The following is a 17328-nucleotide window of genomic DNA, read 5'->3' on the forward strand; positions in this document are numbered from 1 at the left end:
TTCCACATCACGAGAATCTCTGCTCTGGAGGCTTGTGCAATAGGTCCTGGCCAAAAAATGTAAATACCCTAGCAGACCTAGGTTTCTCAGTGTCTCCCTCCCATGGGACACCAAGTGATGTTTAGAGAGAAGGGCAGCAGAAAGCCAGCAAGGACTTTTGATCTCCCTCCCTGTCCTCCAGACCTTCCTCTGAATCCTCCCCTCAGGCCAACTGCGTGAATGACCCCATATCACCTCATAGATTACACCCCTCACACGAGCTGCACCCAGAGCCCTAGAGGGCGGGCACACAGCCCAGGTGTCTGCTCTACCTCATCCCGCCCTCTGTCTTTCTCTCCACCACCCAGCAGAGGGCTCCGAGTCTGGGGCTAACCTTGGCTATTCTGCCATGCTCCAGACACTCCTGCAGCTCCAGCTTATCATTCACAGTGGATGCCAACGGCCTAGGAGGCAGAAAAGAGAAGGTGACCACAGAAAGGTGACATAGCAGCCATGACTCACACAGGTAAGCAAAGAGGATCCTATCTCCCACCCATGTGTAAGCCCTTCAAACTCCCCCAGAATATGTGCACATACACAAATCCACCAAGCATTAACCCTTAAAGGTAAATTCAAAAGTGGTCTCAAACTACAAATAAGCAGTTAATACCTGCCTAGAAGGGGAAAAACCCAAATACTTTTATATCAGTTATTTTAAATGAGTTTTAAAAGCTTTGGGAGTAACAGAATATTGTGTATCTCGACTATGGCAACAGTTACATGGGTGGGTACACTGAATGAAATTCATCAAACTGTGCAGTTAAATGTAAAGTTAAAAAGACAAATTCTGCACAGTCCCCTGAAGACTAAAATTCTGTGGCACTGAATGTGTCACTTCCCAGAGGGCAGACCAGATCACTAAACATCACATCTGGCACAGGCCTTTTCTCACATTTAGAAATACTTAATGAAAGTTTCACAGAGAGGTTCGCCATCTCAGCATGGGAACCACAGGGACCCCAATCCAACTGTGCCTCCAGACTCCTCTCTGTTTATGCACATGCTTGGGCACACACACACGACTCTACTTGGTACGACCTGGTACCCCTGCCCCTTCCGGAAGCTCAGAGTTCTAGAATTTTAGAGTTGGGAGAAGCAGGTGGGAATAATTCCCTAGGATCGAGGTCAGTTTGGAGACACTGAGTTAGTGGCTTCATGAAAATGCTGGACTATATACGCCAGTCCTTTTTTCCAATGCATGCATCCATCTTGGGAACTTTATGGGGGACACTTAAAAGTTTTCAGGTCAGCTGCCCCACTGACCCACCTCCTTCCCATCAACAAGCTCTCGCAAAAGACAGCAGTCTTGCTGAGCGAACAGGTACGAGACCAGGGAAGTTCCTAGATTTTAAGCTAACGGCAGAGGGGGAGATTAGATAACTGAGGCCAGATCAAATGATGTTTCCAATTTACAGGTATTACCTAGGAGGTTTAAAATCCATGCTCAAAACATTCTGGAAATAATTTCCCTTCACAATAGATATCTAGAGTGGGTGGACTCATGCTGCTTTTCAACTGCTCACTTTCAGCCAGAATTCCTCTGTCCTCATAGGCCTTTTTTATAGTGTAATTATTACACTGAAGAAATGAAATTTTCTCCATTGCTGGATATTAAAGTCTCTATCTGTATAACCTAATGAAGAGCAAAAAGACCTGAGGCCAACTGAGTGTGGAAAAGTGAGGTAGGGCCTCGAACCTGCACAGGGCTGCTTCAAGGTTCTTTATCCGGGACCAGCACGTGGGTGGGCGTGGGCACCTCCTTCCCACCCCCAACCCCTTTCTCCAGGGCTTGACTTCAGGAGACCAAGGGCCAGTTGACTCTAAAGACATCACCAGCATAGGAGAACCAACTGTATAACTCAGCAGCACACTGATTCTTCCTTTGTATAAAGGGAGCACTTTTAAAGGTCCTAATTTCGATTGCTAGTTGTTGGTCTCTCAGCAAGTATTTTCTCTACCCTGACTCCCCTTCTTCCTCAAGAACATGGCAGAGCCTCAAGCTGGTCAGCGGGGAAGGCTGGCCCAAAAGGGCCCACTCATGCCCCCTCCCTGGGCCGTCCTGGCTGCAGACCCCAACCCATAGCCACCCCAGGCCTGGGAGCTCTCACCAACCTGTTCATACCAGGAAGGTTCCCCCAGAAGTAGCGGGCCCTGTGTGCAGCTGACACTTCTTTGGCATCAATCATCACAGGGTTGGACTATATAAAACAGGAGAGAGATTAACGATGAGCGAGAGAGAACTATGAAAGAGTGCCAGGAAATTCCGCTAGTTCAGAGCCCCGAAGCCTCAAAGGCTCCGACTTCTCTCCGAGGAGGCCACACACTGGGACGGCCTGAAGCCTCCAGGAAAAGCCAGAATGAAACCTAGCCACATTCCACATGCTCTTACTGGAAACTTCAAGAGCACAGACCAATGGAACATTCTACAGCAATGGAAATGTTCTCTATCTGCACCAATCCCTACGGTAGCCACCATCCCACCCACTGCAGGTGGCTCATGAGCACCTGAAATGAGGCTACTGTGATTGAGGAATTTAATGTGTATTTAAATACCACATGTGGCCAACAGCTACCATTATGGACCACACAGCTCTACTTCACCCAGAGGCTTTGTGAAAGAAAGTTCCAGCCAGTGTGCCCATGTTCACTGTACATCCAGATTATGAGCCAGATAGACACCAACTCGCAGTTATAGTAAGAACAGCAGCTGTTACTGATCCCAAGACTTGGGAGCGTGGGCTTGAGCTCCTGGACCACCCACCCTAAGGATGTATCTGGCTGCAGAAACTCTCTGTGCATAGCTCACCCCCAGCTCAGACCCAAGCTGGGTCCTACACTGTGAGATAAGCCGTTTCCTTTCCAGATATCATAAAGCATCTGTCTCAGCTGCCAAGGAGCGAGGATGAGCCACCGATTTTGGCATCTCCTAGGTTCCCCCCGTGAAATGCCACACAGAACCCCAGCTCCGGGAGTGGGGCACCCTGCCCGCTTTAACAGTCAGGTCCTTCAAGTCCTGAGGCCCACGTACCTCCCGAGAGTGAGATGATTAGTTCTTTTGGGGTGGGCCTCTAACAATGCTTTCTCCCTAACTGGGAAGCCCTGAGCTTCCCAAACGGGCCCCTTGCAAAGCAGAAGTCCCCAGTCCCCGGTCCCCAGCTCCGCAATGCAGATGAGACAGGGATAAAGCAGCCGTCCAAGGTAGAAGCCATTAGTGAGCTGGCCAAACCAAGGGTGCTGGCTATACCTCGAGAAATCGCGAGATGTCCCTCTTGTCACTAACGCCCATGGCCACCACATTCTCAAAGAGCCAGAAGAAGGGGCGGTCATCTCCCTCCTTGGGCCGCGCATCATGCAGGAGGCGGTAGAACTCAAAGAAGAGCCGGCCAGTGCCCTCTGAGAGGCGGAAGAAAAAGCCATTAGCTGGGCTGTCTGCAGAGACAGTGGTAGGGCTCGGGCACAGGGAGGGGAGGGGAGGGGAAGGGAGGGCAGGGTCACTGGGAGCAGCCGTCCCAGGGCAGAAATAACCGAGTAGGAAACCTACGTGCAAAAGCACCGGCTGAGAAGGTGGCAGGGCGAGCGCAGCACCTACCGTAGAGTCCCTTGCGGGCAGGGTTGACGATGGAGAGATCATTGCATGGGCTGCCCCCAATCACCAGGTCGAATGGGCCCCACTCCTGGATCTGGGAGGACAAAGGCAATGTGATGGGCCTGATGCCGGGGCAGAGGCAGAAAGGAAGAGAGGGACTACCTGTGACCTTGGCAGAAGTACTTTGACATGGGGAGAGGAGGCCTGGCTGCTCTGCACGCTCACTCCAAACGCACTCGTACATACGTACTGTGTACATAAATACACACGCACTGTGCAGCCACAGGGCAGTCACTGAGGCCCTCTGGGCTGCTTCCTAAACAACAAAGTAAAGGGACTGAACTGGAGAATCTGAGGCCAGCAGGGAAACCAGCATGTTCCCAGCATGAAAAGCAGCTACTCAGAGGGAAGGTGACCCCAGCCGCACAGCTGAAGGTGAAGGCACTTTGTGCTCTGCGTACTTTGGGTAGAGTGTCTGGGCCATCTGAATGCCCTTCAAACACCCTTCAGAATTCCTGAGGGTCTGTGATCTCAGGGGTAGACATAAACAACTGGAAGGGCAAAGGGCCACCTAGTCAAGACCCCGCCAGAGACCCTGAGAAACGGAGGCTGGTAGCGCTGTCATTAGAAGTATCAGGTGGACAGGCACCTCCCTGCAATCCCACATGCTCAACTAAAAACAGGCCCTGAAACTAGCCAGGGAGCAGCCTGAGCCCCAAACGGTCAGCTCCCCAGTTCCCACTTCACTCTGCCCATTGGCCTTGACACAAGGAGGAAAATGGAAGAAGAGGCAAAGAGAGGCTGGGGGGAGACGGGGAAAGGCAAAGAATAAATGAACAAAATGAAAGGGGCTGCTGCTGCCCCCAGGAGCTGAGTACGAGACGTAGAGAAGGCAGGACGGGTCCCCCAGTACTGACATACATGCTTCTGTGTGACGCTGCGGACGTCCCCGACGTACATGATCTTCCCCTGGTGCCGCACCATGCCCACAGTGATGGAGTCCTCGCACACCTCCGAGGCAATGTAGCGATCCACCTGAATGCCCAAGTCCTTCAGCACCAGAAGCCCTGTACCAGCCAGCAAAAAGCACGGTCACTGAGTCACCTCCAGCACCCTGGTCTTTGCAGGGGAGCCCTCTGGCCAGCTGGACATATGGGTCAACGACAGGCCCAAGCCCACCCTGCCCAATAAGCTGCCTTAAATCTTAAGTCCTTCTGGACCAACTGGAATATCAATGACAAAGACAACAAGGCTGTTTCAGGTCTATGCTGATCTACTTCAAAGGAGGTCAAGGCCAGGAAAGAACTACCAGACAGTAGGAAGTTTAGGATCCAGGGAGAACAGCAGCTGAGTTCTGGGTGGCCTCTTCTTTGCTATTTCTCTGTCTTGCATACATTGGTCCTTCCTTACTGCTCCTTTCCCCAAAATATGTCCTGCTGCAATTCTGCCCATCCTTCAAGACTGAACATAAATGCCACCTGCTCTAAAAATGTTTCATCAATGTCCGTTCCCCACCCCCATCCCTGAATCGCCTCCCCTCCTCTGTAAGCTGCCAGCACATGGCGTCCCTCTCCATCTCATTAGAGCAGCATGTATTCCTAATTCAGCCTTTCTCTTCAGCTACAAATGGTCTTCAAGACGGAGTAGGAGGTCTCATTCATGTTTTCCCTCCTGACCTAACTACACTCACTCCTTATCATGATCCCTCCACAAACGCTTGCTGAATTGAGGCAAGGAAACAATGAGCACAGACCCTGAGAGCTTCAGGAGAAAGAGGCTACTGTGGAAACCCTTTCCAATGATCCCAACAGACCCGCACCCAAAAGCTTTTACAGCCTCTTGAGTCGTGGCATGGTTTAAGAAGGCATCAAGGTTCTAGCCTCTCTAGGTTTACAGAACATCAGCCCTGAGCTAAAAACGAAGATAACCATCAAGCCCGGGGTGCCATCCCCATGCTGGCCCTTTGGCCAAGGTCCCTGAGCTTAGACTGTCTATCTTCCTCTAGTCACATGAAAGCAAGTTCTGAGGGCGCTTCCTTTCTGAACTGAAGCCCTCAGTCTGGGAGCAGGCCTGAGGGGTAGATAATGGCAATACCACCCTTCATGAGGGCTTCTGGCAAGGTCAAGAACCACATGGAAAAAACAGTACTACACAGTGACCCAGCATTTCCTAACAGATAATGCCTTAAGTATATAACGACGTATGTACAGGGAGGCTTACCACAGCACTGCTCGTAACAGTGACAAAAACAGTAAACAACCCAACAGAGGAGTAAATTAATTATGGTGCTTTCACTTGACGGAATCCTACCCAGCATTTACAATAAGGAATGTAGTTCTATACTGATTGACATGAAAAAGTAATCATAATATCAAATAAAAAGGCAAGTTACAACACTACGCATTTTACTACCCTTTTGTTTTATCTGTGTGATTATATAAACACACATGTAAATGGACACACACAAAAAGCTAAAACGACATACACCGAAACACTAATTATAGGATTATGAGCAATTTAAGTATTCTTTGCTCTTTTGCTTATAGTTTGTTTTTTACTGCGACTTAAACATCAAAGCACAATGCAAGTGCCCCTGTTTTTGTTTTGGTCCCCCCATCTGTCCTTTGAGGATTTGTGAAAACCATCAATAATCTCTACCAGTCACTCTGTCCAATGGAAAGCTTCCCCGTTAAGAAAAGTGCCCACTGGACATGCTGGTTTACCACTTATTTTACTTTCCATTGAACACAGTTTCCCCTTTAGGGTAATGCTTTAACAGTTGTAATGCTCACTACTGTTTTGTTTTGCCAGAGTTAAAGTCCTAAGCAGAGTTGCATGTCCCAGGACGAGGGGGCAGCACCTCTCCGGACCTGCGCCACTCTCACCTGTAGCAATTCCGTCAAATAGAGACAGCACCCGGATAGGCTTCCTCTTCTCGGCTGGGACAGGTGGGTAAACCTTCGGAGGGTCCTAGGCAGTGAGCACAACAGGCCAGGTGAGCACCCAGGAGTGTTCTCCAGCTCCCCACGCAGGGCTGCCCTCCCAGCCAACTGTGAGCGTGTTCGGCTTTCTAACCCTGCACAGCAGGGGTGCAGCACAGGCACCTCTGCCCATGGCGCAGCCCCGCTACCGAGACTGCCCTCTAGCTCCAGCAGGCAGGGGGTGGTAAAGAGTTCTGGAGCAGACCCGGCCCCGCACTCACAAACTCCTGGTCGTGGTTATTGGCGAAGAACATCTGCAGCCGAGAGGGCCAGTCTTCCCGTCGCCGCAGCAGCCCGTAGGTGCCCTTGTGCCCGCACATGTAGCAGTTCCAAGGGTCTTCCTTAATGGCTGCCTGGGCAGCCCCTGGCCCCACCAAGAGATCCACACACTCCACGCAGAAGCACCTGGAAGGAAGCCCAGTGTAGCAGCAAGACTCCCAGCCCCAGGCCAGTCCTGGCTAGAGCATGGCTGGGCAGGGCAGGCAGCGAGAGCCCCAGTTCCAGCCAAGGAGGGAGGGCCAAGGGGGGACCCTCACCTGCAGCAGTTGTTGTTCCCACACATGAGCACCTCACGCCCCCCACAGCAGATCGTGCAGTAGGACTGGTAGCCGTCGTCATCATACTGGTACGCGCACTCCAGGAAGCAGTTCTAGAGGGAGGTGGTGGGTCAGACCCCCACCCCCTCGGGACCCTGGGCAGCCAGGGTGAAGGCAGGCATTGAAGCCGGCCTCAGCTTGGAACCCTGACTCAGCCCTGGAGAATGACCCCGCCACCATGCAACCAGGGCCCGGCCTGAACCACAGATCAGGGAAGGGGATGGCCGGTCTCCTGGTCCCAGGAATGGACTGTATCAAGGCGGCCTGAGAGAGGGCCAGGGAGGGAGCTGCACCCTTTGTCCCTTGCTGCAGCCCTGGGCTTTTCTCCTGGGTCTTGAGGACACCACACCCCCACCCCCACCTCTGTCAGTCAGCCTGTCCTCTCACTTCACCTAGTGACTGTGATGCTGTGAGTTCACATCTGGGGACCAGAATGGGCTTTACAGGGGAAAAAACCTTCAGGAGGAAAAACAATGGCAAGTCAAAAGCTTAAAGCCCAAAGTCTGTTTTTTTTGTGTGTGTTTTTTAAATTATTATTTTTTAATCCTCACCTGAGGATATTTTTTCCATTGCTTTTAAGAGAGAGTGGAAGAGGGAGAGAGAGAGGAAAAAAAAAGTCGATGTGATTGAGACACATCAATTGGTTGCCTCCCGCACGTGCCAGGGGATCGAGCTTGCCACTGAGGCATGTGTCCCTGGCTGGAATCGAACCCGAGACCCTTCAGTCTGCAGGCTGACACTCTAACCACTGAGCCAAACCAGCTAGGGCTCAAAGTCTGTTTTATCAGGACTTTCTGCTTCCACAGCTAACCTTGGGGTCACCATCAGGCTACCCCAAGTGCTGCTTCCTACAGGCCACAGGTCAGGAGGTGGGCTCAGCCAGAGGCCAAGAGGTGCCTTCAACAACACTACCTTGCAGTTTTGGCACATTCCTCCGATGAAGAGAGGGTGTTCCAGGGTGACATTGAGGCTCCCACAAGAGATGCAAATGTCTGGAAAGCAGAGAAAGTGGAGTAAGCGACACTGCAGGGCCCCCCTCTCACCTCAGACCAAAGCCAGCTCTAGAAAAGCCTCAAAAAGGGGGTGTGCTGTGGTCCCAATCTCAGGTGCCCGTGATCTCTCAAAGGATCAACGCCACCATCCAGGAGTGGCACCATACAGGGCAAGGCACCCATGAACGAGAATAGGGCCCTGCCCCTGGGTTACTATGGAAGTTGTCCTTGGGTAGTCCTTAAGCCCTGGGCCCCTGCCCCCATCTTCCCAGTCCTGAGGGCCCTAAGCTGGACACACCATCACTAGGCCACAGGAGACAGACATGGGATGCTAATGACCGCTGGATGGGTGAAGGTGATCAGAGGCAAAAGGTCAGGTTCAGGCAAATTCAATCAAATCCAAGAGGGGCTGCCTTCTGTGAGTCAGTAAGATTATGGCACCAGAAGACAGATATGTGTGTGAAGCAGGCTGGAGGTGGTGGTTCATGCAGAACAGACCCTATCACTGAGTACTGATGTCCCATGTCATTCAAACCTTTCTCAGTAGCTATGTCTCTGCACCGGGGAGCCCACTAGGAGCCAGCCCACCTGCCCATCCCAGGGAGTCAGCGTCCAGCTGCCCCGTCAGCACTTACCCTCGATGTTCCGGCACTTCTGCCGCACCTCGTACACCAGCCGCTCTGCAGAGGGAGGGAAGCCCAGCATCAGAGGAGGCCGAGAGGGCCTCACCCACTCCTCTGAATGCTAGCCTCGCCATGCCACTCTCTCCAGAGCCAGGCCAACTACCTCTTGTGCGTTCATCAATAATCTCCTTGACCTTGGGCTTCTCAGTTGTGCTCTTTCGGGGCTTTTTGGCTGGTGGGGGTGGTGCATAGGCAGCTGCCTCAGGTTCAACCCACATGTCTGTGTAAACTTCTTTGTAGGGGTTCTTCTCCTCTGAACGGGGAAAGCAGGCAATGAGGTCATGGTTACCTGCTAACAAGGATTTCCAATCCCTTCTCCTCCCCCATTCTACCTACAACGGTACAATGGGGTGCAGCCTGGTACCCCACTTGTTCCTTGCTCCCAACTCTCTGGTGCCAGCAGGCCAATGGGGAACAGGTTATGCTGACCTGTTGACCTCAAGAAAGGAAGATTGTGGTCCCTCGATGGAGGCCTTGCAGCTCTCCCTAAGCATGGCTTTCCCAGGCTAGCTGGCAGGGGTCCCAGAGGGCTAAGCCAGGCACCTGTGTTTACCTTCTGGTGGTTCCAGGCCCTTGGGGCCAGAGGGCTGGAACCCTCCAAGGGCCCACTCGATCATCTGCTTGTTCTGCACCTCCACGGCCTTGGCAGTGTCGCTCTCATCGCTGTCATGGCATGCTGGGAACAGCTTCCCAGCACGGCTGCTGGCCACCTGGAGGGCAAGGCAACATGTGTGCATGGGGTGTCAGGACAGCTGGAGGGCAGACTCTCAGCAGCGAAGGTGGGAGAAGGTACAGGGAAGGGGAGGACGGCAAGAGAACGTCTGAAGTGTGCAGAAAGGCAAGTAAGGTGGGGACAAAAGGAGTCCACAGGGCCTGGCAGGCAGACCCTCTATTCAGGTTTAATGTCTACACTCCGGCTTTTAGGCCAACTAGCGGTCCGTCAGAGGGCGCTCACCTGCAGGACTTCATAGATGGCTTTGCGGTACATGGGCTGCTTGTTGTAGGTGGCCTGGTGGAAAGCACTACAGAAGGAGCTCAGTGGCATCAGCTTTTCAACACATACCTGAAGGGACAACCACCACCCAGGTTATTCCTCCTTCCACAGTCATCAAGAACCCACCAGGTGCCTGGCAACTGGCAGAAGTTGGAGGCATGAAGATTTGGCCCCTGTCCTTGAGGAGACCAGATGCATCAATAAATAATTACATGATGCTAAGGACCTGAATGCAAGTGGGAAAGGAATTCTGGGGAAAGGGTTCCTGAAGGCAAAAACTCAGCAGGCACCCTAGCTCTCTGAGCCATCAGTACACCTACTTATCTCCCGGGCTTCTTCTATTCACACACATACATAGTGGGGGCAAGCAAAGCCCACTTCTACCACCCCAAGTCCAGACCATGCCCTCAGCCAAAACCATAGGCCCTGGGACCAAGACCCCTTTCTCCCCCAGGCTATTGCCAAACCCCATAACTCACCACTGAGAACTTGCCGTCTCCGAACCACATGACCCAGCGGGTGCCTTCAGCTGCTCGACTCCGGCCAGTCATCCACCAAGACACAATGCGGCCTGGCCACCAGGAGAAGCCCCGCAGTTTCCCCCACACCAGCTCCCCAATGCCAAAGCCCCGGCCGTCCTGGAGCCCCAAGGAGCAGAAGTCATTAAACAGCGGTCACGAAGCCCTGACACCCTGATCCCCCCACGGCAACCCCAGCCCTGGGCATCTGAGGGTCAGGACAGCCAGGAGGGTGCTCCATCTGAATGGACCAAAACAGAGCAAAATTGGGGAGACGAGGAGGCCTGGGATCAGGTGGAGAGAGGAGAGCAGGATGGGAGGAGCTGGCAATGGAAGGACCCACGACAAAGCTGGACGAGGCAGATGAAGAAGCGAGCCGCTCACCTCGTACTCAGGTTCGTCATCGCCTGCTTTGGTGGCGTTCTTGTCCCCAGCGTCAGCCCCCACAGGCTCAGGTGTGGTGGCCACAGTGGGAGATGCGGGGTCAGTGGGCTGCTGGACTGCAGGAGGGCTGGCCTCCTCCACTTTCTGAGACTCGCCGGACCCCTGGTTTTCTTCCACAGCATTCATTACTGCAATCACCTTGGCTTTCTTCTCAGCCTGGGGAAACAAGGAACAGAAGTTACCTTGACCTCTCCAGGAATCAGCAAGGCCACCTCATACTTAGGGTGCTCTTCTCAACCTCTTTCTGGTCTGGAGACAGTGATGGGAGGTAAAGGGCTGGAGAGAGTTCTTTTCTCATCAACTCAACTGGCCTGTCATGGAAAACAGAGAGACTTGAAGTTGAGAGGTGAACTCCGATCATTTGGCTCAATTCCACCTTCTCTTCTGCCTCTTAGGAAATCTTCCTCCCTGGTCTAATCTTTCCCAGCCCGTCACCATTATCATTTGCCCACCCTCTGACATGGAAAGGTTAATTCTATTCAGATACAAAACGCGCACCTTCCTTTAGGCACAGACCTTGGCTCCAGCCTCTCCTATCATATTTCCCAATCAAGAATTGGATCTTCCCGTCCTTTTCTCCACAATCTCCTTGGGCAATCAGGAAAATCTGTGTGGCTTCTAGACCACAATTCTAGTTTTGTTGTGATGTATACTAATGATGAAAATCACTGCTCTGTGTTTAGAGCCTGTCTCCTTCCCCCACCTGCTCAAACACCCTGTAAGAGCCCCGTAAGAGCCCGCCTGTTTCCACGCGCACACACCATTCTGGAGTTCTCAGGATTAAATCCACTGTATGTTCTGTTACCAAATTCACCCCTTCCTTCTCGGTATACCTTTCAGATCCATACATAAATACACTTATTCTTTCAACAATTATTTACTGAGCACAGGCATCCTCTCTGCCAACCAAATGACAAACGCATCCAAACCCAATCACTGTCCTATCTGGACAGCCTCCATCCTTCCATTATCCCCACACTTCGTCTTTCAGGCTCTGTCCCAGAGGCCCGTTCCTTTTCACAACCTGCTCCAGGATTCCCATCACCCTACAGAAGACCACAAAATCCTTGATACTTAGCTCTGAGGGCTGTTCAACCTCATCTCACCCTAGCTACTAAATCTAGAACATGTGGCCCTCAAACTCAAGGCTCTGCACTCGTTTCCACGACACTACTCAGAGAGAGAAAAATCCCATTTTCAACATGCCTTTCAACATGAAGCTTTCCCCCAGAGCTTAGAGCTGCAAATGCAAACACGTCCTCAAAATGAAAAAAAGAGCATAGAAAGCAACATAGAGTACAAAAGCTCTAGGCTGGAAGTCAGAGCATCTATATCTCTTTCTTAGCCTTGCAACTCATGAACAGCTGACTTTGGAGCAGCCCCTTCTCTTCTAAGTTGCTCCAACCTAAAAGGGCATTTGAATCGAAGGATTTGTTAACCTTTTCTGACTCATATAATAATCTGATGTATGTATGTATCAAGAATTCCAAGGATGCTCCAAAACCTGTCATCGGACCCCCAGATTCCTGGGTTCCAGGTTAAGAACCTTGGTTTTAAACACAATTGTCTCTTGTAGATTCATTTTGTTTCATTTCATTCAATCTTCAAGTCTTTGTTTCTGGCCCAATCGGCTTCCTGTAGTGATTCCTAAAAGACTAATGATAGAAGTCCTAGTACTTTCTCTGACTCGACGAATTCTAAAATGGGCTAATTCATTCCTAGCCCCCAGCCCCCAGCCAGCTGGGAGAAGGAGCAGGAAGAATGCAGAGTAATAGCTCACACTGCCCTAGCCCCACTCTCACCTGGAGCTCCCACCAGGCAGCAGCAGCAGCACTCTGTCCTCTCCTTCCTGCCGTCAATTATCCCCTACCTGCTCCCCCACAAAAAGGTACGCCTGGATACACACTCACCCCTAGGGGGAGGAGGATTCTCTTCTAGAACCATCAGCTGGGGCAGCCCTAACCCAGAACCAGGCCTCTTCGGATGAGCGCCATGACTAGCTGTTTCTGCTCCCTTTCCTCTGCCTCCTCCAACTCCGTCAGGATGACTGATCTAAACCAGGATGCCGCCCTAGATGACCCAAAGACCAGGTTTCCAGGGGTGGCAAGGCCCCTCAGCCAGAACAAGGTGTGCAGGTGGCAGAGGGAGAGAGGGGCCTTCTGAAGAAAGGAGATGAAGTCACCTCCACAGCAAGCAGCGGTGGGTGGGTGCCGGGCTCCCCAGGTCTAGAATGGAGTCGTGCCTGACACCCCCTCCATCCTCCCCCACAGCCCCTTTGTCTCTCTTCTCCACCCCCCACAGCCAGTTCCTGAACATTATTCTTCCCCCACAACTTCCCCCAGCTTGTCAGATGCTGCTGCTGACGGCTATGAAGCACCCCCAACCCACTAGGTGCACGAGAACATGCACCCAAAACAGTTTTCGGCAGACGGAGGAGGAGGAAGGGGGCCTCCATCGTGACTTGGCCAGCAGGGGCAGGGGAAGGAAGAAGGGGTGGGTTAGCAGCAGGAGGCAAGAGAAAAGGGGAAGAAGGGCAGAGACGAGGCTGGGTGGGGGAGGGGCCTCATTTGAGGAGTCTGCCTAGGGTAGTGAGCGAATGCTTTTTCCCATGTTCACGCCAACCCATCTCCCCAGGGCAAACAATAGGAGAAAGAAGGGTTAACTGAGCCTTGGCAAGTCTCCCACCCTCAGATCAGAAGACCCCACTTTAGGGTGGTTGAGAGATTGGGTAAGACCAGGGAGACACTACACCCCCCACCACTGAGGCTCAAGGAAGCCACTTTGCCTGGAGTTTGTGCAGCCTGGAAAGCCACTGGTAACTCCACTCTGGTGGAGCAGGACCTCCCCGTCCAGTCCTATCTCCTCCGGCAGCTGTCCCACTTCCACCTCCCTCTGCACTCGGGCTGCTTCCTGTTTCAAAGGTCAGAGGTCTGGGCGTCCACGCGGACGCCCCGCTGGTGAGCAGATCCTGGGCTGTCCCAGGCGCCTCTTCACATCACAGACAGGCATCAGGCTGCCCCCCAATGGCACCCTCTGAAGTGCCACAGCCCCTGTCAGGGTTGCACTGCTCCCTCCATCCCCAGCACCACTTCTTCCAGGCGGCTGCCCCGTAGCTCCCAGGGACACGCAGGAGAGGAAACTATCCCTTCTCTCAAGAGGCCGCAAGGTTGGCACGGCCTGAGGACAGCATGGTCCACCAGCCAGGAACACAGGACAGCAAGGAAATGCCAACAACCCATCTGCCAGCCACCTCAGCAAAAGCACTTCTTCCAGCCCAACTCCTAGGCTCCCAGCACCCCTGGCTAGGGCCTGCTCCCGGTCCTCACTGACCACTGCCCAGGGCTCACAGCTGGGCTGCTTTTCCTGGCCCCTGAACCGCCAGGTCCCACCTGAGCGCAGGCAGTAGTGGGGCTTGGGACCCCGGAGGAGGGAATGGGTGGGACAGCAGTAACTCAGCATCTCCAGAACTCAGGCCAGGCAGGGGAGCCAGCTCGTGCGGGCCAAAGAAACATACTTGACTCTTCCCAGCCCAGAGGGCTGCAGCGGCCCAGAGATCCTCCCACCGGCCTGCAGCCTTCCCGCCCCCAGCCTCCCCAGGGCTCCGTCCAGGAACCTACCCATAAGGCCAGGTGCAGCCCCTCTGTGGTCCGGCTCAGGTGTGAGCCTCGGCCCTGGAGCTCTGTAAGTAGCTGCCCGTCTGGGGGGAGGGGAAGGGGGCGATGGGGCTGGGGGCGGAGGGGGCCAGAGATAGGGGGAGGGGGTAGGTGGGGGGGGAGGGCTTGAACATTTTCTTTGTCTAGAACTCCAGGTCACGTGGGCCCCACTGGAGTGCTTGGTTGGCTGCGAGAGGGCCGGGGGAGGGGGCCGGCTCTCAGACGCTGGCAGTGGGCCAGCCCCTCTTCTCCCGGCCGAGGGGCGCGGGGGCCTGGGGGCGCGGCTGGGCCTCCCCGGGTTCTCAGGGCCCATCCGGGCCAGGCTGGAGGCGGTGCCCGCCCCCTCCTCCCGGGCCAGCCGTCCCCGCCCCCTCTTCCCCCCAACTCTGCAGGAGCTCCGCTCGGGGCTGGGGGGGCGAGGAGCCCTCAGGCAGCGCTGCAAGGGAAGGAGGGTAGCGGGGAGGTAAGGTGGGAGCGGAGGCGAAAAGGAGAGATGAGGTTCCGGACGGTCTGGGGGAACCAGGAGAAAGTTGTTAAAAGTGAGTCACAGAAGCACACCAAAAAAAAAAAAAAAGCTTACAGATGAGCGAAGAAACCCAAGAAGCTGTAGGGAAACTCCAAGCTCACAGAGATGGACAGAAGGGCCCGCACAGAACTGAGAGCGCTCCAGAACCAGGACTGGGGGCCGGGGGCTCCCTTCACACTACAGGTGGGTAGAGAGGGGTAGAGGGGTGCCTTAAAAAGCTGGCTGACCAGTTCAGGCTTTGAAAACATCTTCCTGGCCAAGTCCCTGCGTCCCATAGGTCACTTTGGGTCTTCTCACTTCCCTGTTTGCAAGTTTGGGGAGAGGGGGCGCTAGTTCAAAAGTAGAATACTGTCCAAGATTGCCCCCCAGTAGGTGCCTGAAACTGTGGATAGTATCCAGTCCTACAAGCACTGTTTCTTTTTTCTATAGGTGCACACCAGTGATGAAGTTTATAAATTAGGCACAGTAAGGGATGAACTAATAGACTGATTACACCAATATACTTGTGAATGGGATCTCTCTCGAAATATCACCGTACTTACCCTTTTTCTTGTGATGACATGAGATAATAAAATGCTTCCATAATGAGATGAAGTGAGGTGAATGGCTAGGTATCGTGACCTAGTGCTGACCTTCTGATCATATGTCAGAAGGATCATCTGCTTTGGATGATCCTCGATCATGGAGCTATGGCAATGTGGATGGTCGCGGAAATTTATTATTTTTGGACTGTGGTTGACCTTGGGTAACTGAAATGCAGAAAGCCAAACCCCAGATAAGGGGGGAACTACTGCATAGCAATTCCTTCATTCCCAAGTATCTGCAGCTCAAGATTACATTCCTCTTCTCTGGAGCCTCTAGGTGGAGCCTCAAGGTACAGCCTCAACCATTTCAAGCTCCCACCTCAGCAGAGGCCCCAAGGAGGACACAGGAGGAATTGACAGATTCGACTAGACTTGGAGAGACAGGAAAAAGCCATTGAAAAGCAAACATCTGTAAAGATAACTATCATAAGTACCAAGCCCAATGGGCCAGGATGGCTTAGAAGTGAACAAAAAATGGGTAGTATGGATGATGAGGTTAAAGAGGTTAGTGTGGAGCACAGACTGGACCTGGAGGAGGAATCCAATTTAGAATGAGACAGGACAGGTGGGGAGTAAGAGATGTTAGCCTTGGGGGGGACCTGTTGTCCACACCCCACCTCCAATACCACTAAAGCTAAAGGGTGGCGAGAAAAGTGTCAATAACTAGGTCCTAGAGCAGTGAAGAATTACTGCCAGGTTTTCTGACAAGAGGAGATGAATGGGTAGTTTGGAAAGATTAGCCTTGTTTCAGTTTGCAAGATGAATTAGAAAGAGCAGAGGAGCTTAAGGTGAATGCTCCCAGTGGGAAGGCTGTCTGGCCGGTGGCACTTGTCAGAAGATCTGGACTTGGGATCTGGTTCCATCATCATGACCTTGAACAAGCCACTTAACCCCAAGAAGTCTGTTTTCTCATTTGCAAAACAGGAGTGATGGCACCTGCCCTCCCAGGCCCTGGAATACCAGTATCTCTTAGGATCACTTAATACCCTGGATGCCTGGCTTCCAGTCACAGTCAGCTGGAACATACTAGCTATAACGGGTGCTGGTAGGATGAAGTCAAGAGATGTGCTGTGAAGGAGAGCCCACCATCTCTCCTGGGGCTCAGTACCTTTCTGAGCAAGCAGGCCCTGCTGAGGGAGGAGGACTCCAAATCAGAGTGTGTTCTCCAAATGCTTGGGAAGTACAGACTTCCCTCTCCCATCCCCAGCTGAGACCCAGAATCCGTACAGCAAGAAGGAGCCATTCGACAAAACACAGGCCCTTCTCTGTTCCAACACATCTTTCAATCCAGTCAAGGTATCTGCCTGGTACAGTTTTTCAGGAGATCCCCAAGCAGAGATGAGAAGCCCTGAATTTATACCTCTTGCCTACTCCCACCCTTTATGGAATGTAATATGACTTGCTTAGAGGCTTCTCTCACTGATGCCTCCTCCGATCCAGGCCCTGTCAACAGGCCACTTAAGAAGTCACCCCAGGCTCCTCTCAAAGTGAAGCCTGATCTGGCCTGGCTGGCTCTTTTTAATAACACTCTATCTTACCTATGGCGTACCCTTTTCCATTATTATACAGCTAACATCTTAACTTCTATACTCTGTTAGTACTGGGACTTCTTCAGCCAGAACTAAAGTGCCAGAACACCACAACCATCAGTTTCACTTTCTCTTGGCTGACTTAAAAAGTAGCATCTCCCTCCAGCTGCCAAACTTCCTCATTCTCATTCTTGAAAATTAAG

The 17328-nt window shown here is 52.7% G+C and overlaps 1 protein-coding gene across 2 annotated transcripts in view; it reads right to left on the bottom strand.

Annotated features, from left to right (window-relative positions):
* DNMT3A (DNA methyltransferase 3 alpha) overlaps positions 1–17328 on the bottom strand; it is a 99326-nt gene that overhangs the window by 7674 nt on the left and 74324 nt on the right. The window contains exons 1-16 of one of the 2 annotated variants that reach the window (XM_087823407.1): positions 14451–14531; positions 10774–10989; positions 10351–10509; positions 9833–9940; positions 9431–9587; positions 8981–9130; positions 8830–8874; positions 8115–8194; positions 7143–7255; positions 6828–7011; positions 6511–6595; positions 4547–4692; positions 3629–3719; positions 3284–3432; positions 2152–2237; positions 374–443 (exon numbers count right to left, since the gene is read on the bottom strand). In XM_087823407.1, coding sequence (XP_087679533.1) covers positions 374–443; positions 2152–2237; positions 3284–3432; positions 3629–3719; positions 4547–4692; positions 6511–6595; positions 6828–7011; positions 7143–7255; positions 8115–8194; positions 8830–8874; positions 8981–9130; positions 9431–9587; positions 9833–9940; positions 10351–10509; positions 10774–10959 — 1809 coding nt within the window. In that variant the 5' untranslated portion in view covers positions 10960–10989; positions 14451–14531. Of the gene's footprint in view, positions 1–373; positions 444–2151; positions 2238–3283; positions 3433–3628; positions 3720–4546; positions 4693–6510; positions 6596–6827; positions 7012–7142; positions 7256–8114; positions 8195–8829; positions 8875–8980; positions 9131–9430; positions 9588–9832; positions 9941–10350; positions 10510–10773; positions 10990–14450; positions 14532–17328 lie in introns of those variants that run through there. The other variant, XM_087823406.1, reaches the window with a different exon arrangement.

This window comes from Miniopterus natalensis, chromosome 13 (genome assembly GCF_054644295.1).
Source record: "Miniopterus natalensis isolate mMinNat1 chromosome 13, mMinNat1.hap1, whole genome shotgun sequence".
Classification (NCBI taxonomy): Eukaryota; Metazoa; Chordata; class Mammalia; order Chiroptera; family Miniopteridae; genus Miniopterus; species Miniopterus natalensis.